At 39.4% G+C, this 22,363-nt stretch overlaps 1 protein-coding gene across 31 annotated transcripts in view; it reads left to right on the top strand.

Annotated features, from left to right (window-relative positions):
• The window catches only part of KLHL32 (kelch like family member 32), a 152,445-nt gene that overhangs the window by 87,996 nt on the left and 42,086 nt on the right, over window positions 1-22,363 (top strand). For 23 of the 31 annotated variants that reach the window (XR_006166375.1, XR_006166374.1, XR_006166376.1 and 20 more), the window contains 2 exons: window positions 1,635-1,850; window positions 3,655-3,681. The exons of 4 other annotated variants lie outside the window; for them this stretch is intronic. Coding sequence is in view for 23 of the 27 variants with exons in the window: in XM_042802930.1 (XP_042658864.1) it covers window positions 1,635-1,850; window positions 3,655-3,681 (243 nt within the window). In the remaining 4 variants the exon portion in view is untranslated. The remainder of the gene's footprint in view (window positions 1-1,634; window positions 1,851-3,654; window positions 3,682-22,363) is intronic. 4 more of the 31 variants (XM_042802926.1, XM_042802925.1, XM_042802928.1 and 1 more) reach the window with 1 other exon arrangement.

Below are 22,363 nucleotides of genomic sequence, written 5' to 3'. Positions count from 1 at the left end.
AAATTCATTCTCTTTCTTTCCGCAATTGGGGAGGATTTATCCTTACCTCCTTTACGTTACTGTGAAGAGAAACTGACACCAGAATGTATGTATGTGTGGCTTTTGGGATGCTGGCTGTTAGTGCTTGTTCTGACAAGGTGGAGAACTTTTCTTTGTTCTTGCAAGAAAACAATGTGAAACGCCTCTGCGGCAGTTTAAGTAGATCATGAATAGGGTTTATCTTTAATAGACAATGCTGCCAGGGAAGGTGCACTGTTCAGACGGGGAGCTTATGTAGCAAGCAGGAGCCTCCACAGGAATGTGCTTCAGTTTCCTCCAGTACCGACTCCTCTAAGCAGGTGAAAAAAATTCTTTCTCCACTCTCCATTGCATATGCATAAACAGCTCCACAGTCATTGGGACAGCCACCCGATTCACACCTTCAAGATGTAGTCCATAAAACATTCCAAAAAAACCCCTCTTCGCACTTTCCCATCTTCCCTGTTGCTCTGCTCTATCTGCCAGCCGTGCAGCTCATTTGACATTTACAAGATTTCTTGTCAGTTTCATTTGGTGCTGCCATTCCATCCAGCAGAGCAGTGAAAGTGAAATTGACTTAATTTAGTCTGTTTCTCTTTCCTGCTCCAGTCCCGATGTTAACTAACCAGCAAAGTGAAACTGACAAGACTTCTTGTCATTTCCGCGCATGGAGCTGGTCAAGGAGAAGGCAGCTGATAGGGAGCAATGCGGTAAATTGGAAGATGAAACCCAGGATTGCGAAGGGGAGAGGGGGAGAGGGGCGAGCGCACAGCAAGAACAGAGAGAACGGGTAAACATGCTTATATTTCCCACATGTCCTGGGTTCTTTTCTCTAATACGGGTGAAATCTTGGCCTCTCCCCTGAAGAGAGCAGTAGGCCTTAGAATAGCAGTAGCTAGCTGTCCAGACCCTAATTTACAAGGGATGCCAAGCTGAAAACCTTAGCCTGTAAATATACGTTATCTGTTACCAGGATGGAAAAAACTTTCTGCCCGGAGTTCCCGTGTCTTTTGTCTCTGAAGATTTTCTACTGCTAGGAGAGGGAGAAAGACTAAGAGGCCGACATCAACTATAGGTTGATGTCAGTGGTTGGAAAAAAAGGCTCTATTTGTTCGTTGAAGATAAAGTTATATGTAATGTAATCTTGTATTTTGTGAGGTACCATGGAACTACAAGTTGTACCACACGGGTGCTCTACCTCAGTCACAACAGTAAATAATGAACAAGCAATTGTTTTGTAACAAACCATCCTAGTTAACAACTACATTTGTTTTAATCCACTTGTTAACTCCTGCAAGCTCTTGTCACACAGTGTAAATCATGGGGGTTTATTATATTATGTACTAATCCATATTTCTTACAAATGTTTTATGCATATATAACCTTAGCAGTTGCAATATAAATTAGTACTATCATATACATTTGCATATGCACTGGTAACATTTACACATACATTTTGAATGAGGCTGTGTTAATTAATTTCAAGTTATATTGCCTTCCTTCTCCACAGCTGCAAACAAACAATCTTTTCTCATTATCTGAGACCTGTGGGGGTTTTTGTTCTCTGTTTTGTTGTTTTTCTTCTGAGACGTATTTTGTTTGCTTCACCCATTTAGGAATTAAATAGTTTTAATTACTTGGACCTCTATAAGCTTGCGGACCTCTTCAACCTCACTTTGTTGGAGAACGCAGTGGTTGACTTCTTAGTAAAACATCTCTCTGAGCTATTGAAGAGTCATCCTGAAGAAGTTCTGGCACTTCCATACTGTCTCCTTCGAGAGGTTTTTAAAAGTGATAGACTCACGTCACTCAGTGAAGAACAAATCTGGCAGGTAAGGAGATTGGTGAACAAGCAGAATGTGTGATACTCTGTAAACCATATCAGTAATCTGTTGTTTTGAAACCCTGGAGCAATCTCAAGGGAGAATAAGCACTTAAGCAAAAACTGTGAATAACAACTGAGGGAAATTTTTAAATGAAATTCGAAAAATGCTGTGTTGTGTTAATGCAATTAGTTTGTTTGAAAGAGAAATTTGTTTTACTGCTGCACTTGTGTTACTCAGATATAGCTAGAGATTTTCTTCCAGATCCAACTTCGTCAGTGGGAAGAGACGGCCAATACATGCAACTCGGTTATCATTGCCGCTGGTGAGGCTGGTGTCACAGGCTGGTGGCAAACTTGCTTCTGCAGTCTCTCCCACTCACTTCAGACGGACTCAGCTGTGTAACTTCAATAGTCATTTAAGTTGTTAAGGCCACCACAGCTGACTTGGCCTGAAGCAAGTTAGAGGATCATCGCACAGGCTGCTCTGCTCAGAGATGAGTGGAGGCTTCAGTGGAAGGTTTGCAGCAAGAAGCTGGAGATGGTGATCATTTCCTTTGAAAAAGCCGGATCTAGAAAAGGGCCGGGTTGCTAACCATAGAATATTATCAAGATAAAAGCATTATGTTGTGACCTTTAGTGTGGGTGTATATGTATGTGTGTGTGTATGTATGTGTGAAACCTGATATGAAAAAGCCACATAGTCTGTAAAGAGAAACAGGAAAACTAAACCAAAATCTATCCTTGGAAACATTCCCATCATGTCTGTAAAAACTTCATTTCACAATATAGTGGAAGGAGGTCTCTATGATGTTGGTTACCCAAACACTTCTTTCTGTTTCCTTTTTGCTGTTATATTTTATCAAGTATTTCAGGGTATTTCAAGGTAGAACGTAACTTGAATGAAAGAAACCTGTGCTTTCTTTTTAGGAAGTGGCTTTTGTTGGTCTAACAGAGGAGACTGAGAGTCAGAAGATTGATTTATATTTCGGTCCCTCATATTTATCTACTTATCTATCGGATTATTCTAAGCAAATAATTTCATTATATGCCTTTGTTTTCTCAAAGTATAAAATGTGTGTTCATCTGTGGGGCATTTCATGTTCTGTGGATGAATAATGTCATGCAGGAACATATTTACTCGTAAAAAAATAAAAATGTCTAGTTAAGTTTTTAAAACCACACAGACAGTATGTGGATGTAATTTAACTCTTCAGTCAAATAACTGGTATATTTGTTTCCAAAACTCTGAGGCCTAGATTATGGAGAATTCTAAAAAGATGATATTTTCTGCAAATACTAATATAAAGTTAGAGTCTTTCCTGTCCTACTCTCTGGCAGATGTTTCTATAACAGAACCTCCAGCAGAGTACCCATGATGGTGGGTTTGGTTTGTTTTTTTTTTCAGGCCTGATATTCTGGAGTCCTAGCCCCTATTCCCTTTATCAGAAAACATTTTGATGTACAAGTTCATATATGGGACATGGATGATTGGACAATTGGGTTTTAACATAATTTCTCTGAAGGGTCATTGAAGTCTCCTAGCTACATTTTCGGGTATACTTTTGCTAGAAAAGTTGTTACAGAAAGCCATGCAAGTGTAACAATGCCAGCTCAGTAATGAGTAAGCATATCCGGAGTAATATGCTCTCTGCAACCTATGGAAACAAAGTTGGGGGAGTGGGAGTTTTTAAATCTTGTGTCATTGTCCTGTCCTGCAGGAAGAACTCATAAATAATTTTCTTAATTGTGTGCACCCCAGTCAATGAACACTTTGTGAGGCAAGTATGACAAAGCTTCTGTTTCTGTTGCAGGGTCATACTGGGGAGAGATACTTACAGGTAATATGCTGCTTTCTGAGTGACAACAAACTCCACACTGTTCATTTAAGTGTTATCATAATTGCCTCTCTAAAGGTTACTAATCCTGTTCCGAATAATTTTTTTAAACTAGTTTTCTGCTTCAGGCAAAACGTGCATGTGTCCTTTTAATTCAGTCTGTACAACTAGGAATAAATATATATTTATAAATATTCCAGGTGCCCAGAATGAATTAAGACACACATAAATATTTACCAACGTAGGCATTCAGAAGGCAATAAGAAACTGGTTTTTTTGCTTTATCTTAGTAAATAAGTAATTCCCTCATAGTCAACCCAATAGAAGAAAATCAAATCAGACCAGCTATATTGCCTCAAGTGTAGTTAAGTTCATCATTTTTGCTAAGGTTATAGTGGTAATGCAATATACCATGGAAGAATCTAATATTCAGCCCAGGGTGAAGATTGGGTATGCCAGAGGATTAGTGTCAGGGTGCTTTATAGAAGTGAAACTTGATGGACAGGCTGGAGACAGATCTACAGAATCTCATTAAATTGCTGAATTGTTCATTACTGAGCACTCTCACTGTAATAAAGTGCTCATTGACTTTGACAAATCCCCCTCCCATGTCTTCAGGAAGAACAGCAAAGCAAGAGGTGTTGGGGAAGCTGGAGGAAATTGGCACAAAGTGGGGCAGATAATAGAAAAGCTGATGGGGGGATGCTATCGTTTGATTTGTCTGTCTTACCTGTGACTAGTGTGGCCTTCTGCTCACACACATGCACGCGTGTTATGGCAATATGAATTCACCGTGTCCCCGAGGCACCTTTACTAGTAGGGCTCCAGTGAAGCCCTAAGCACAAATTAAAGCTTCCCTCAGAGAACCTCTAGGAAGGGTGCCACTGTCTGCAGAGCACGGTTATTTTCACCGGTTGAAATTCCCCATGTCCACTGGGCGATTCCATCCTCATGCACATAAAGATTAAGGCAGTTATTTTAATGCATCAAAATGTGTACACAGAGTGATGCTTGAATGTGATTTAAACTGGACTGACTGCAGCTCCTATCTGTCACGTTTTGGATTTTTGTTAGACTACCAATTAATAATTGCCCAATTTTAGTGAGTATGGTGAAGTCTAACCTTGAAAAAAGCAAGTTTGAGAAAGTTAAATAGTAATATTAATGTCAGTATACGAGCATGTGGGCTAATGTAGAATACTGGATTAATTCCTGTTGATTCTTTCCAAAAGAAAAATGTGACTTCCAGACCAGGGTAGAGTGGACAAACTAAGTAGTTAATTCCTTTTTCTACTTATTAAATTCTTATGAAACTCTTTGGCTTGATGTAAGTGTCCTATTTTTAGCAGAGACAATAGACAAGGAATATCATGTTCTATTTCTTAAAACAAATAAACAACAAAAAAGAAAGCCCACCAGAAAACATCTGTAGGTTGTGAAATTGGAGCAATTTACTAGCCTCCATCATTAGATTTTTTTTTTTTTTTTTAGCCAAGCTAAGCCAGTAACAATGATTACAAGTTGTCATAGGATTTGGTTTCATATTGAGTATTTACATTTTACTAGCATGTGAGATCATGAAATATTATTTTGTATATATGAAACTTATGATTTTTTAGTTGCATTAAACTGCGAATAAACTTAAAGCAGTGACATGGAAGACAGGATTAAATAAAAAAACTGAAGGAAGACAAGGATGAATCCTGAAGAAATTGGAGGAAAAAAATCAATTTCTTCTGGTATTTTGCCTCTTCAGCTTGGGCTGTGCAGCATGTTGGTTTTTTCTTTTTTTCACAGGAAATGGTCATGATGAGGACATAAACTTCTCATAATTGGCCATTACTAGAAAGGCTCATTGGCTCTACTTTAAGGAAGCAGATGAATTCTTTCCCTTGATAATTGAAAAGGTAACCAACCCTGTAGGACAAAATGTGTTCTCAGAGAAATCTAGCAGTAGAGGGCTTCTCATTGGAACCTTAGCAAGTAGAAAGCAAGCCAAAGATTTAAGTAAAAATCTGATCTTAGCTTTAGCTGTCATATAGTTACGCCTTCTCATATTCAGGATTGAAAACTCGAGTGTTATGGAGTTTGAATGTTCATATTTCAAGGATCATACTAATACAGATAGAAATATCCACTGGATCATTCTGTCTCCCAGCAGTACGTTGATCAAAAGATACTGCATTAAGTGCTGCACTTGATCCACGGTGAACTCTCAGGTCACACTTGGCAAAAAATCTTAACATGAGATCGGTATAGATTAGTTACTTCATTCTCTGCTATTGGTTAAGCAGGATGTTAAAGGATATAAATTTTTAAAACAGCTAACACTAAAAATAGATCAATTCTAGTCTTTGCCAGTACTACTTCTGATGTTACGTCTGAGCAGGTTTTTTTTCTTGGGTTTTTGCTTTGCCATGCAACTCAGTTTCTCAGTAATCAACTGTTAAGCAAGCAATCTAGGACAAATTGGTAGATAAAACTGCATGAGTAGTTTATTCAGCTAGAAAGCATGCAACTATGTGGTGTGTTTTCCAGGACAAGGCTCCCAAGACATTGCAGCCCTGTTAACTTCCCTGTGTGCAGCTCGTGATCTTGTGTTCATAAAGGAGTTGTTTCACATATGAAAGTCTAGCACTAGTTATTCATTTTGTTACTGTGGATGTGATGTGCAAAATCAGTCTTTGGCCTCTGCAGTAGAGAAGTGTCTTTGCTTGAATAAACAAAAAAGTAAAAGTCATGAACACTACAGTGTTACAGGTCAATATGAGTTGTTAAGCATCTATTTTATAAAAACAAATGTACAAATCTAATTTTCTTATTACAATCCTGTTTATCCTTTTCTACGTGAGAGTGTGGTGCCCCATTTTCAACTGTCTTTTCTTATGCTTGAGCTCCATTTTGAATCTCCTGCTGGCATTTTTGGAGGGCCAGAAGTATTCTCCAGCAGAAATCCCAGAGTTCAGCACTGTAGGAAATTTTGCAGTGTATGCATTACAGCAGGCTGTTATGATGGAACAGTTCTCTGCTGAATACAGGGCCACAGACATCTTCCATGCGTCGCCAGTGATACCCCCATTTTCCTATGCAGAACAGCAGTTTCTAAAGTGGGTTGTCATGTCCTAGTACAAGCCTGCCGTTCCGTCAGTGTAGTACTTGATTTTATATTTTTTTTTTGTCAGTCTTTTGATTCTACAGAGCAATTTTTAATATGGAGAGAGCAAAATTCATGTCTCTTGGGGGTATATATATATATGTTTTGATGAAATGTGGACTAAGTGTCTTTCTAAACGTGAACTTAAGTTTTACTGCAAAACAAGTAATGACAGAAAATAGTAAACAAAGGAGAGCATCTCAGTAATCAATGTTGTGTTTAAATAGTATATTGGCCTTTCACTGTTCAAGAAATAAGCTTAAGTGCTCTCTTGGGCAGTAAGTGAAAATACGTCTGGTGGCCTAATGCTCGTCCCTGGCGAGTGTTTACCCTAAGTAGAAAGCCACCACACAAAAATGTGGCTGTCAGCCTCTCGTCCAGAGGCATAAGAGAGAAAAAAGGAGTTTGATGCATATCAAGGCCGAGATAAGTTGATGAGGCTGTATGGGAAAATTAGCATATTGCCCATGCATGTTTTACTGTGTTTTCATGCCCTTTTTAGCACCCTTTTACTGAGTAGTTTACATAAAAGTGCCAAAGAGCCACCTTTGAATCCCAGTGTCCACTGTGCCGGACCACTGTGCATCATGACTTGCTGCAAACAAGGTTACATAGTTACCCTCGTAAAAATAGTGTGAAAACATAACCTGTGGTAGATAGCATGTAGGTTTCCTTTTCCCAAGGCTGATCTTCATAATCACAGCTATCTCACCTGAATTGCCTGTGTGTGGTGGTAGTGTTCCTTAAGGTCTCTCCAGACTCCCTGTGTGGGATTAATTTTTATAAACATAGGTATGTGAAGCTTTTTTGGTAGGGTATCCGTTATATATATAGGCCCAACTGGCAGCTGTGGCACAGGATCTGCAGGAAGATCAGTGTCCACTGAAGCTAGACAGGGTTCTTGCAGGCTGCAGTGGAGCGGGGTCAGTGGATGCAGGCAGCAGAATCTCACACTGCTGCTCTGCTCAGGTCACGCACGTTTTTCCTGGTACGATTTCTGCATCGTTTGTAATAGTAATGGCACCTTGGCTTACAGTGAAAATGAACGCTGCCCCTCTTGGCATTGTCCCCTTACTTTATGAAACACCTTCCCTCTTTGTCTGCCTAAGCTTAAACCTAATGGGCTCTTAATCTTGTCCTTTACCGTAAAGTTTTGTGAACTCTGTATATGCTTTTGTTCCGAACTTTTGAAAGTTTGTCTGTTGTTTCTTGAGTGTTAGCTAATCTTGTTACAGTTATTCATCAAGTATAGATATATATAAAGGGATTTTCTATATTAAAACTACATTTTTGTTAGGAATAACTGTGTGTTCTTCTAATTTTCTTTCTGATACATGTCAGTTCTAATCAGAAAACTCGATTATTTTGCTGCTATTGCTGTGAGCAGTAGATATTTATCGGAGGGCATTACTTTTGCCTCAGTGTCCTGCAGTAATATCACATCACCTTATTTATCTCAGATTAACTTCAGGACTGCACAGAGCATCGCACCAGTATTTAGGAAGGCTGCTGTGCCCACAGCTCTGGAATTTAGGTCACTTCATCAGCTAAGCAATGGATGTGCGTTTTGATTTAGAAAGCCAAAAAAGGACACCAAGGTGTGCACACAGCAAGACCACGTCTGTGATACTGCATTCTGCATTTGAATTAGTCTATTATGGTGGAGGTTGTGTTGACTGTTATGTTCTTTGTGGCACTGACCTACTGGAGATTGACTGAAGTATAATTGTATTAATATGCACGTGTACGGTTACAAAAAATAAAGTTGCTCAGGGTGTTGTGAAAGCCAGGCATGGTTGGAAATAGACATAAGTTTCATTTTTAAGTTAAATAAAAGAACAATATAAATAAAAGTGTAAAACCCAGAGATACCATGGATGATCAAATGAGGCAATCTGTTCTTACTATCTTAGTTAATGTCTTCCACTCAGCAATACAAATGTTAGTAATCGCTGCTCTTTCAAAATCCCAGTAAAGCTGTTTAACACTGTTTCTGATGGATTTAAGCTTGTGGAGAATGATAGAAAACGAGAAGCTCTTTTGAGAATTCTTAGCTCCGTATTTTACCAAGTTTTCCTTTGGGAGCTGGTAGAGGCATTACTTCTGTTTGTATCTATGGGGCCAAAAAAGATGGAGAAAGAAAATAGAATTCCAGGTTGCCTAAAACCATACAAATCGTCATCAATATGGTAAGATAGCTGGAATCTAGTTTTGGGGCTAAGTACCTAAACTAAATGTGTAAATTCTGAAGAAGTAAATTTGCACTCATATGTCTGGACCTGCTTTTAACTGGGTTAGTTCTGCATGACCGCTGAGGTCTGACTAGCTGTTGTCCCTTGTTACCACTCCTTCGCCAGCACCAGGACCCTGGTGGCTCCAGGGGGGTGAGGAGGCAAGGAGATGGAAGTGCAGTAGCACTCCTGCACGTCCTTGATTACTCCAACAGGGAGACCCCTGGCACCTTCCGATGTGGGAAGGAGCTGCAGAGCTGGGAGTTTCGTTGCCTTATGACAAAGGGGTCCTTATACTCCTTTGATCACCTCGGACTCCTGTGTGCCAGGGAGAAGCGGAAGAAATGACGACAAATGCATTTGTCAAAAAGATCTTAAGAAACCTCACTGTGAAGTGGCTTCCAAGCTAGAGGTCTATGTGGGGTAGTAATGACAGATGGAAAGATCACCGTCTCTGAAGTGAGAATCTGTGCTGAAAAGCTTTCAGACTGCTCCTTGAGGGTGGAGCCCAGTGCGTGTGAAACCGTATAGGTCTGAATTTTATGAGGTTCACCTTTCAGCAGTTGCAGTTGTTTCAGTTTGCTTCAGATGTGATTTAGGTGGTTTAATTAATAAATTTATGTTTGTTCTAATCTTGTAGTAGGGAAGGTCTGACATTCCCAATCCATGAGATACGTTTGGGATCTTAAACGCATTTACAATTGTGGCTCTAAGTGTTTAAGTCACTTTTTAAAAGAAATTACATTCTTAGGACAGTTAGTTGATTTTGAAAAATTAACTCAAAACCAATAGTTTTTGCATTAATCTGAAGCCCGTCATGTGGGGATTAAATCAAAGTCAATAAAATTGACATCATTAAGAAGATGTGATTTGATTAAAAGGAAGCTATTCTATTCTCAAAAAAGCAAAGTGAGCTTCTGCTAGTGTACTTGCTTGTTCTTTTTGCATTTAAAGAAGCAATTGGGGAAAAATATCCCTTTGTGAAAAAACAGCCAAAAGAAATACCACCTCCTAAAACACATACGTAACTTTGTTGTTGTCATGCTGTCCTCTGAGGCACATTCTTCACAGGATTTGAGAAAGCAGAAGTAAATTGTCTGCTGAGAGGAAAAGGCCTAAATGTTCCCACAGTTAATATTAGTGGGCCCATCCACGTTAAAATAAGGTTCCGACAGCGCTTCAGAGTTGAAGAATCAGGTTTACTAATGTGTAACGTGGACCTCAGTGGCTAATGTTTGTTAACTGCGGGGCTGAAGTGGCTGGGAGAGAGTAGGGGGCATTCAGACAGCTTTTGTCTGTGAGACCCAGAAGGGTAAGTGACACCGTCCTTGTCAGAGGAATTAATTGGTTTATTAAAATAGTAAAGCAGAAAAAAACGGAAATAAAGTTCTTGTGAAGGTGCTGGTGATGTCACTCCTTTAAAAAAAAAAAAAAAAAAAGAAATGAAAAAAAAAAAAACCACCTGGTGATTACACTTGGAAAAATTGACCTTGGTGATTTTTGTGGTAACATGGCATTTTGAGAGCATACCTATATATAAACAACAAAGGAGAATAAGTACTCTGATGTACGTTTTTATGTGGGACCTAAGATACTAATGACATAGAAGCCCTGTATAGCTGTTGCCAATATTATTATAGAAAATGATACATTTTTATATGATTCGTTGGATTTGCCTATTAAATCCTTAGGAAATTATACACTAACAATAGGGTAGAAAGAAATAGGAATTCTTCTACATTCAAGAACCATTTAGACTAATTTTCAGAGCTGAATTGCATTTTTATAGATTTTTGTTGATTTTGTGCCTATTTCATTCTGTAACAATTTTTAGTGATGAAAGCTGTAGATTCCTGTCTCCACAGAGAGCCACTATACTTCTAAAATATACTTCATGGGGGAAAATAACACAATAGGAATAGCAATAAAAACAATGTGTATCAGATGGTAAAAGATTGTCATTTTCACTTATAATTATGTACCAGCAACTTATATTAATGCTGAATGTGACTATGGAAAGTTTCAGTGCTTTTTATGTCATCCTGAATGTTTCCTTTAAAAATAAAGACGAGCAATTCTAGATTTTGACATGATCACTGCTGGGGGCGGGCAATTCCTCTTCTTCCACCTCCCATGAGCTCTGTCCTCACCCTCTTTGAGAAAAGAGAAATGCTATTGTAAACTTCGATCTCCTTAAACTGATATCAAATCACAGTTAAGAGCCCTAGTTAGACAGCTGTGTTTTTCAAGAGATGAGCTTCTGTTCATTGCAACTTCAGAAAAACTTATCAGAGGTAAAGCACCTAACAGTGTTTGTTTTGACATCACAACAAATGATGGAGGGTCCAAACTTGAGCATTTTGTGATGTGTTAGGAAATGGATGGCAAGATGTTACCTCAGAGCTTTCTGCTGTTTGATCCAGTTATTAAAGAGAGGCAGATCTATTAGTCTCCAGAGGTTTTAGGAACCTATGAAGCTACATTTTAGGAATGTTTATGATAGGGAGGCTTGCTTGTCATTTCTGGCTGTCTATGTCTGGATCTGTTTGAAATGAAAAAGTGAGGTTCTGTCTCCAGATGCCATATTTTGGGTTTGGTTTCATTGGTTTGATTTGCTCTGGATAGATTGTCACCCTCGACTCTCCTTTCTGATGATCGTGGTAAAACAAAGTTTACTTTGATTGCAGGAGTAAGTAGAACCTTTCTAGTGTGATCAGTCCCGGCTCATTTATTTTATTTGTGTACACTCCCAGGTGTGATTGTCATTGCGGCGCACAGGGAAATAGAGTGGTTGTCAGTAGTGTGGTCGCTGTAGAGTCTGTTGTAATAGGGACTACACGCGAGCTCGTGTGGGTTTTAAACACACAATTGTGCATGGATTGTCACTGGTAGGGATTGCACTGGGCCTTGCCTCTTCCTTCCATGATGGCAGAATAATGAGTTAGGTGCAAGAAGCACATTTGAACTGCTTTTTAGAGCAGATTCAAATGACTGGCAAGGAAACCGCTCCCTAATTTGAGGACTTAATCACCCAGGAAAGCACTTCTGTTGAGGCAAACTACAGGATAGTTTTGTATTTGCTGCTTCAAGAAGGTTAAGAAAAAAATGCAGTGTTTTATTGTCTGCATGGAGATGTACTTTTTAGCTGCAAAAATATCTCAAACACTTTTGTCAGATGACATTTAACGATCTGTTTTGTCCTCAGTTTCAGATGCCTACATCTCACCAGACTTTGTTCTGTGGCACGGAGCAGAAAAATCTCCACGTAATTTTGGTAGTGGAGTAAAGAGACTTAGTTGTGGACATCTTGAGAGGATGGGAGATTTTGACTGTGTCAGCTGTAATGTTGCTGTCTTCTGTCATATCACTTATTTTTTCTCTCTTTTAGTTTCTGTGTTGGGAAAATGGTTGAAACGTACGCTTCTCTGAGAAGCTCAAGTTTTACTGCTTATAAATTGCTTTGAGATACTTGGAAGGAAAGTGCTATATAATTTTGAAGTTCAGATTCCCCAGAAGGTGTAAAATGGCAAACTTCCATGAGCTGTGATAATTTACAACAGCTGAGAGTTTACCTTCTGTCCCTACCTTACTTCACTTCAAGCTCGAGTAGATGAGAAGTTTAGTTTTTCCATTATAGTAACTTTTTGCTTTAATAGAATATGATTCGTTACCATATATAATGTTATATATTAATGTGGTTCGACTAGCCTTTTGTAAAGCTGATTTTTTGATCATAGTTATTTTATTGCAAGTCTGAAGAGCTGAAACATTTTTAATGAGGTTAGTCAGTGTCTTCTAGGTAGGCTTCTGTCTAGTCTCTTTCCAGTAAATATAAGAAATGGTAAAATAAATGCATTGGATAAAGCGTGTAAAAGAAGTGACTAGAATTTTGAAAAGTGCATTTTATTCTTAACTGTTATTATAAAAGTGGCATTTTTTCTATGTGTTTCATAGGCAACACATATGTAAAAAATGAAACTAGCACTGTCACTTTCACAATCATTTTGATAAAATAACGTCCCTTTTGGGAAGGCCGGTGTCATCATGTAGCACCAGGGAGGAAGAAAGCTTGCAGCAAAGCACTGGACTGAGAATGCAAGGGACTGTATTTGGTTGGTGGAGAGTTTGTCTTTGGGATGAAGAATTCACCCCTTCCTCACAAGGATGTTGTGTGGAAACATTTATTAAACATTCTGGAGACAGAAGTACAGCTGTTAACATTGTTACTAATGGAGCTGTTTAATTATGACTAAGAAATCTGCCAAAGACACGTAGATTATGTAGCCCCCTTGTACTTGTTGAAGACTGTGCAAGGCAATATATTTGTCTAACAGCCCTGTGAGGAAATCAGGCAACTGGTGATTGATGCATTACAACTTAAATGCTTTAAGAAGCTAGGTCTTACCAGCACTTGAGAAAAATTAAGAAGTATTTTTAATACACTGTGATTCATTTTAATGCCACTAATTTTGATAAATTTTTGCTATTAATACAGATGCATTATGTACCTCTAATCACAGTATAATATCACGAAATGCATCATTCATGCAGCTAGACAGAATTTGGCCAACGACTCTGCTTGCTGCATGCTATGCAGAGCTGAAAGATCAAAATCAAATTTCTGTCTCTTGGAAAGTGGCTTACAGACTGCCGGGCTGGTGATCTGGAAGTTGCGTGTTGTCATCTTGACATCATGTAGATGCCAAACCAGCAAAACTCCAACCAAGAGGTATAGCACTTCTTATTTAGCAGTCAGTCCAAGAGCTTCCTGAAGTAGTACTCTGGACAAATCCACAGCAGCTTTTGCAGAGACTGGTAAGAGGTCAGGGGGACATACACTAACAAGTGCTTTCATTCTCCAGATCTAATGAGCCCTGGGATTCTTTAATCTTCTTTTTGGGCCACGTATTTCCTGAAGTCATAACTCATTTATATTTGGCTTCCCTCTCTGTTGCCCGAGCCTACTGTCTGATCCCTCAGTCCTCCAAACCCTGACCATCTGCGAAGCTCTTGGTCTATGACTGGATGGCAGTGATTGTGCTTGGGTCTGGAAAGATGTGTCTTTGGTCTTTCCTGACAGCTGTGCTCTCAGACACCACTGTGGGATGCACTTCAGGGAGCCTCCTCGTACACAAAACCAGTGCCGCTGCTGAAGCGGGGGTTTAGCACTAGGGTGGGGTTGGCTGGGTAGCAGCTGGGGACAAATAGCAGAATGACAGCATCTTTGAATATGTGGCGTGATCCTTGCGGTGGGAAAATGTGAATGTGAGACTCTGGTATCTGTTTAGAGAGAAGCATGTTTGCTTCTGAGCCTCTCTCTGCTCCATCCAACACAGCACGTGGTGGCAGCTTCCCAAACTGTTACTTCCCTTCTTCATTGGGGTGTTAGGAATGTTTTGGGGTCATTCCCAAGAGTTCACTAATCCATATGTATATCGTAAACAGTGTCTTTATACTTGGAAAAGGTTGGGTGTTCTAATACTTGAAACAGGAGGGAAGGTGAAACGCACCTGTCAAGCGAGTGGAAGCACTGGGGGGAAGTATTTGCCAAATCACTAGCAGACTGGGCAACTTTTGTCATGCTGCTTTTATCTAGAACTCAGAGCTAATAGATCTTCCTTAATTGGGCTGGGCTGGAGCCTTCACGCTATCTGAGGGTAGCAAGACCTTTGTTGCTGTAAAAAGAAAAAGCATCAGAGAAGCCTGTTCCTTCCAACCTACGTAGATCAACAGTAGACTTCAACAAATTAAACAGGAACAAGTGAAAATGGCATCTTCTGTGTCAGCAGGCATGTGCAAGCCTGCTCACAGCTGCTTCAGTTGAGGGCACTTGTGTATTTTCCACTTAGATGAATGTTCTGCTTACAGCCCCAAACTTTTAAGGAATTAAAACTTCCATCCTGTAACGTGAGGAAAAGGTACAGGAAACAAAATTTCTTAAAAGCCTCTGGTGTTTGGATCAGTCTTACCTATCTACTTCCCCTTCGGGCAAATATTAATCTCTGCTTCTAAGCTGCTTTTTTGTTTTGGTATGCTGTCCTGAACATTGGTATACATTTTGTGATGCTTGACAGACTGCAGAACATCTGATGATGACCAAGATCACAGAACAAAAGACTTGCCACTCCTCGCTTGAAATACTTGCTTCCTTCAGAGGTACAAAGAGGTTCTTTTGATTTACAGCACCATTGTGAGGATGGGAAGCCACATGGCTGGAGCTGGGTGTCGCTGGGAGGGGAAGTGAACTGTAGCTGAGGAGGTACAGGGGAACTTGAATCTTCCTTTCTTTCAAAATTTTGCCTCAGCAGCCCCCAGGTTTTGTTTTGTTTTGTTTTTATCCCCTATTAATTTGCGAGGCACTCTGATTCTGTGCCAATGAGTAAGATAAGAAACACCTAGTGGGATCGATTAATTTCCTACCCTTTAGAATGTAGGAATGAATAACCCAACCCACCAGAAAACTAAATATTGATGCTGTCAGTGGCATGATAATTGGTCTCTGCTTTCATCTCCAAACAATCCCTTGCTTGGATTCCATTATTCATTCTAAGAGGAAAAGGGTTATTAATGCAGTGTTCTTTAATTTTTTTTTTTTGTGTGTGTGTGTGAGAGAGAGAGAGAGCAGGAGAGCAATAATGCAATAAATATACTGGCTAAGAGAAAACATTTGCAAGAGATCCTTGCTTATTTTTTTAATATTATCATGAAGAATGTGAGCTGTGATAAATTGTTCTGCTAATCAAACAGCACTGAAAGGTTAGGTCATTGTATGTCTTTAGTAATTTTGAGCTTTTCAAGAGTGAATTTGTTAAAATTATGCTGAATACCCACTTAAAGCCTGGGCTGAAAACCCTACCTGTGTTTTATAACTCTGCACTGTCAGAACTCATAATAAGTCAAACATTCTTTCAGAGGTACTCATAAGGGACAAAAAACCCTGTAAATTTAAGAGTAATTTCAGATTGTAAATGAAAAAGAGAGGCACGACTGTTCATTTGCACCAATCATGCCTTCCTTTCATCTGCTCTGATTAGGCCTGGTGCGGTTTCATCAAACTACTCCATCACTGAGCTGTCACTCCAGTCGTCTGTTGATTGAAAACAATCAGGGCTCTGATGGCACAATTATTCTGACCCTTTAACTAGAGGCTGCTGTGATAATGAAAGGTTGATTATGATAGTTTGTGCCTCTTTCAGTTTGCCAAGAAGGTTAATTTGGGCATCAGACGGATGTTTAATGGGCGCTTGCTGGCTACACTGAGGTAAATGAGAACGTGCAGTCTTCGATATTGCACGGATATAGTTTGGCTGTCAATCATTGTCATTTTGAGTTTGTGCCTCACACTCTGGAAATCACATTTTATTTTTTCCTTGGGATTTAATTTATTCTGTGCCCTGAGGAAGTTCTTTCACTCTGTGACCTTCACAGTAGCTTTCTCTGTCTTTTTTCCCTTCCCTCAAATGGAGCCCAAAGGCATAATACATCTAGAGGAACATTTTTCTTTCATTTTTCACATTTTTTTTAAAAAAAAAAAAAAAGGAAATTTTAAAATCCCTGTTTATCAACTCACCCTGAACAGAGCAAATGTTTTAATTCCGATTGTAAAATCAGAATGTGCAAATGAAAGCATGCCTGCTTGCTAACGCAGCGCCACACAGGGGGCTGCTTGCGTAGACACACATTTGTAAAACTGACAAACAGGTAATTTTAAAATGTCTCTGTGTAAAGAAGGGAGGGGGGGATGGCACAGCTTTATTTTCACAGGCTATACACATATGCCTCAGCTTGGTGCCTTGTAAATATGGTCTCAGTCACTGTACTACAACTTTTTGAGTTGGGAAGTCTCTCTTCAGGGTTCAGGGGCAAAAGACATTTCATTGCTGATTCAGAGATTATTAATATTTACTGTGTTCAGATTGAGAGAATCCTATGCATAATTTTGTAGTTGTTTGGCTCAAGGTGCAAAAGAAATGCAAATACCTCATAATTTTGATTGTTCTACATGCAGCTCATTACAGTCTTATTTTTATGCACATTTTTAATTCAAAATAAAAAGAAGAAAAAGATTTCTGTCTTTAAAGCTCTCCTGCATCTAGGCTTGAGCCACTTATTTTCCATGCTGCCCACAACTGTAAGGTAGTACCTGATACAATTGCAAAGAGAGTCTGGAGGCTGTGCTGCATGATTACTTACTAACTTCTAAAAATATTCATGCATAACTCATGGCTGCAAAAAAAATTGTGTGTGTTTTGTTTTCCCAGCAACAATTCTTCACCCATATGTTTTTATTCTTAAATGGATGATACAGACCACTTTAGTTCACCTTACTTAAATAAAATGCTTAAATGAATATCTTAAAGGCTCTGGGGTTTGTCCTTTGTAGTCTTTGGAGAGAGAGAGGACTGACACCCTTTAGGGATCCAAATTCAGGCCCTCTGGAAATCCCTGTTCATTTTAAAAAGGTGAGGTTCCTCCATAGCCTTCAGTGGACTTTGTTTCGTAGCTTCAGTAAATGTCCCGGTTTATCCATAGACTCTACTCCGGGACTTGAGATTGGCAAAGCCAGGGTGGTGCTGACAATAGCCAACTGAGACAGTGGTTTTGAGGCAAGAGGTTCCAGGCTGGAACACCCGAGGCTTGCCAAGTTAGAGAAAATCTAATGAAAGCCAAATCATGTGCAAGTTCAGAGCCAAACTACGTATTCCTAGTGTTCTCGAGCATTGAACTGGTAAAGTCAAAGTTTTGCTTTTTGAAGTTCCCTCAGTGCCTTAAAGTGATTGCTGTAGTAATTGTGTTGCTTTCGTGACTCTTTTTGGCTTATCAGTTGGTAGGAGCAGATCTATAGCACTGTCCAATATGCTAACAACACAAAGATACTAATTTGATTTTTTTTCTGGCAGAAAATTTTTGCTTATGTTAAGCAGCAGAAGGACTGCTCAGGTGAGACTTGTGTTGAAGAAAGATATTTGTGGTTCTTCCTATTTCCCTGGTATAGATCATCATCAGATTGTCGCACAGAAATTGGATAATTTGTGCTGAATATATCTGATCTCAGTCCAGGAAAATACTTCCCTCCGTTTTTGTTTCCATATTTAAAATTGTCCTTTCTCCGAAATTGAGAATGTTCACTATCTTATCGTATTTAAGACTTCCATTTGTTTTAATGAGACACTGTGAATTCATTGTTTTGAAACGTTATAAAATTTCATGTTTCCTTTTATTTGTTGTTGCTAAAAAAAGCCTCTCCAAAAACCTCATTTCTTCTGTACTTGCACTTTTTGGCTTCATCTCAGCTATTAGAGACCTTAGATGGTATAAACTAGCATAATTCCTTTACAGTCTGTGGGGCTACAACAACAACACATCAACGAGAAGACCAAGATGACTTTAATGGAGTTCCCATGGCCCCTGCCTCTCACAGAGCCCAGGCTAAGAGCAGCACTTTGTGTCTCGGAGCACTGTGGACAGAAACTTGCCCTGACATGGACTTTGAGACTTAAAGTAGTTTCCAAATGAACCTGGGTCTAGTGAGCATGTCGAGCTTTTTCCTCTCATGAAGTTTTCTGGTTAGAAAACTTGCTGTGATGTCAAGTGAAGGTCTGGCACCTTTCCCAGCGGAGCGGCCGGAGAAGGACTGCAGGGGGACGCTGACGGGGCGCGCGAGGCACAGGCACGCCGAGCTCGCTTGCTTCCTGGGATAGCTGGCAGCCCAAAAGCCCAGATAACTACTTATTGCAGGGTTATCTTCAAAGGAGGGAAACTCTTAATTCCGCTTTAACAGCAGGGAGGGAAGGACCGCACTCTGAGGCTGTGTGAATTGGACTGTCGAAACACCATGCTGGAAGCAGAAGCAGCTGTTGGAAATGCAATGAAATGGCAATCCAACATGCAGGTGTGCTTAGATGTATGCTCCAACTGTGTCACAATATATTTTTCCATCTGTTTTCTGCTGCTTTGAGAATGTACTTCACTGCTACATCAAGTAATACAACCTTGGAGACGAAAAATCCTTTGGGTTAAGGCTTTCGTATAAGAGAATTAATCTGGTTTGAAAATCCTGTCCTTCTGAGGGTCTACTTTTGTCATTTACTTAGTTTAGAAGATGAATATGGCAAAATATATTATTTATTAAAGTTGATATAGGCACTAGGCTGTAGCTTCCTCTTCTCATACACTCATACATTAAAATTAATAGAAAAGAAGCTTCTAGGAGTTTAAACAGAATTTGCCTATATGGCAGTAGGAGTCTTTCCTTATTTTTGTAAATTATTTAGTGGCATTACAAATATTTTAAACATCAAAATTGTGGATGGTCTCTTTTTTTTTTTTCCTTTGCTTGCTTGTCTGCTTGTTTGTGTTTTAAACACAGTTGTAATTTCAAGTGCTATTGGTATCTCCTTAAAGAAGCCGCAATGTCTTTCCTTGCAGTGTCATAAAGTGTATAATGGCTTTGAGTTTATTTTGCTAATACCAATTATTGTTGCTAATCACTACTGCCAGAAAGGCTAAAAAATACGTGCTATAATAGAAGGGGTGATTTTGTGTGTTTCTATGTAGGCACCAGGTTTCTAAGTTAGGATAAAACAAAAACTGAGTAAAGGTGGTAGAACTTGTGTTGATAAATATACAGATTTTGCTGATATGTTATGTGGAAGTTTGTGCTTCTGCCATATGTTCATGAGAGTTATATCTGCCTCCTTTACGCTGAAGGAAACTTAGAACTGTATTACAGTCCATCAGTGACTATTTCTAATGCAAGCAGAAGACTTGTTTGGGAACTTAATTTTCTTTCTTTTGAACTTCTCCAGCCTTCCAATAGCTGCCAAACCATCCAGTGACTAGAGTATCTGTTCTTCCACACGGATAACTCAATTTTCTTCCATGCATCCGTAGTGTGAGACACCATGTTCTCCTAGAGAACACCGTTACAATGTGTGCTGCATAGCAAATGTAGAAGTCTAAAGGCTGAGTTTGTGAGTGTCCCTAAAACCATATGACCTGTTTCATAGCCTTGTGTCACAGTTTAGGAGTTGGTCTTGTAGGTATTTATATGTATATTCATAGAATACATTTGCGGCTTAAACTCCTAGCAGTTATTATTAAAGAATGTCCCCAAGTGAATTTATGGCATTTAAAATGGAGTAACAGTGATTGTTATCAACAACAAGACATGGAGATAAAAACATTATAGCTTTTAGCTGTTATGGCCTTTTCTCTGCCTTGGAGTGCCACAGATTTGGTGTGTGTCACATAGCATACTGTAGTCAAATTTTGTTCAAACAGTAGCATGAGTTGATTTGGACGGGAGCTTCTAAACACATCGTGATTCCCAGACCTCAGCTGCCTCTCTAAGACCCAGGAGAGCTTCTCTGCTTGTTACCAAATGCCTACAGACCATCCAGGTGATATAGTGCTGTGCAGAGTTCTTCGCCCTGCTTTCTAAATTAATAGAGTAAAATGCAGTACTCCACTGCAGACTGACCTCAGACATGGAGGCTGGTACACAAAAGACAGCCTGGGATTCACCTTACTCTCCCTGTTGCTGTTGCAATTGCTCGTCAGAAGGGAAAGGTGGAAGTAGTGTAGACCAATGATGCCATTAGGTGCAGCATGTGGAGGGTCCCGAGGAAGTTAGAATAAATCTAGTTTGGAAAGATTCAGAAGTTTTCATAAATAAAGATGCAGGACAGATAAGTGGAGAGGAAATAGTGTAAGAAAGGATAGAGAAAGTTTTGGTCCAAGAATGGGAATAGATTGTACATCTCCTCTGAGTGCCAACAGAATCTTTGTATCACTTTGCACCATTGCTGTGGTGCTTTAGAAATTCTGTGATTTTGGAGAAACAATAAGCATTATTGGTTTCAGTGGAACAGTTTTTACAACTCCAGGAATATTCTCAGTACAGACCAAGCTCAGTATGAACCAAGTTGCTTTTGCCAAACTTCATGCAGCAGAGAAAATGTATTATAACGGAGATGTCCATCCCTTCTGCTGCAGCTCATCACACGTCCCATACGCAGGAATGTATGAGCAGACTGTGTCTTTGAAAAGTATGAATGTATGTATTGTTGCTTGTGCGTTTATATAGTATTTATTGGGGGGCGGGAGGGAGGACAATAAAGGAAAGAGGAAGGGTGAAGTTCCAAGATATTAACAGACATTAAACTTCCTTTAAAAGCCTTGTGGTTACCAAGACATGGTTTACATTAATGCCTGTCTAAGAGTCTGTAATGTCTGTCATTATAGCCCAGGTGATACCTCCATGATGCCATTTTAGATGTGAGTGAAGGCATGAGCTGTAAGCAATCTGTTGGATGCAAGCGATGACAGCTAAGAACTCAGGTTTTGTAAATTCTTCTCTCTTAATATAGCAACACACACATCATTCAGTTGGTATGAAATCAGTTGGTGTCTTCATGATGAAGATGGCCTGAATTGCACTTCAATTTCAAGTGTCTAGTCAGTGATGAGAGCTAAGTGCCTCCGGAGACTTTGAGGAGTGATTCTCATGGCCTAAGACACGGAGTTGCCTAAAACCACTCAGTAGGAGACACCCGACACATGGATTTGGTTGATTCAGAACATGTGAATATGATGCTTCATGATTTCAAGCCCACAAAAACTTTCACATTTATTTAATTAGTGCCTTTTTTACCAAGAAGTCTAAATATACATAGCTAATGCACATTTTGAAACTCAATAGAACAGTTAACTGACTGAACTACTGTTGCAATTTTTGATGCCCTTCATTGATTCTTTGTTTCACAGGGGTTGAATAGCACAGTGAAGAAAAAGTGTTTCAAATTGATCTTAATAAGAAAGTGGTTTTGGTTTGTCATCTTCCCTCTCTGACAGAATACAAAAGCAGCAATGAGTTTGATATAGCATGTGTATGTGAAAGCCATTAGTAACAGAAGCCTTTCTTTTCAGCTCCTTCATGTGGCATTCACGTGAGCAGTACAGGGCAGTGAGTTTTAGCTAAAACTGCTGTTATCCCACGGCTAGTTAGAAACTCCTGCTACACCAGTGCTTTGTCAGGACGAAATTAAGTATCAAGTAGAAGAGTCTGTCCTCATCCAGAACTAGTCGATGTCTTTGTTAGTGACTTGGGTGAAAGAATAATACGAGGTTTATGTTTTCAGACGAATGGTCTTCAAGCACTTTCAAAAATATAAGTAGGATCGAGAATGATCTTGACAACTTGGAGCAGTGACCTGAAGTAAATAGTAGAGTTTGGTAACGACAGAGAAAGCGTGGCACTTTGGGGAAGTTCTACAGGAAAAAAAAAAAAAAAAAAAAA

This window comes from Tyto alba, unplaced genomic scaffold (assembly GCF_018691265.1).
Source record: "Tyto alba isolate M040663 unplaced genomic scaffold, T.alba_DEE_v4.0 Super-Scaffold_40, whole genome shotgun sequence".
NCBI lineage: Eukaryota > Metazoa > Chordata > Aves > Strigiformes > Tytonidae > Tyto > Tyto alba.
Note: the sequence above shows the minus strand (reverse complement) of the source record. Positions and strands in the feature narration are given on the sequence as shown.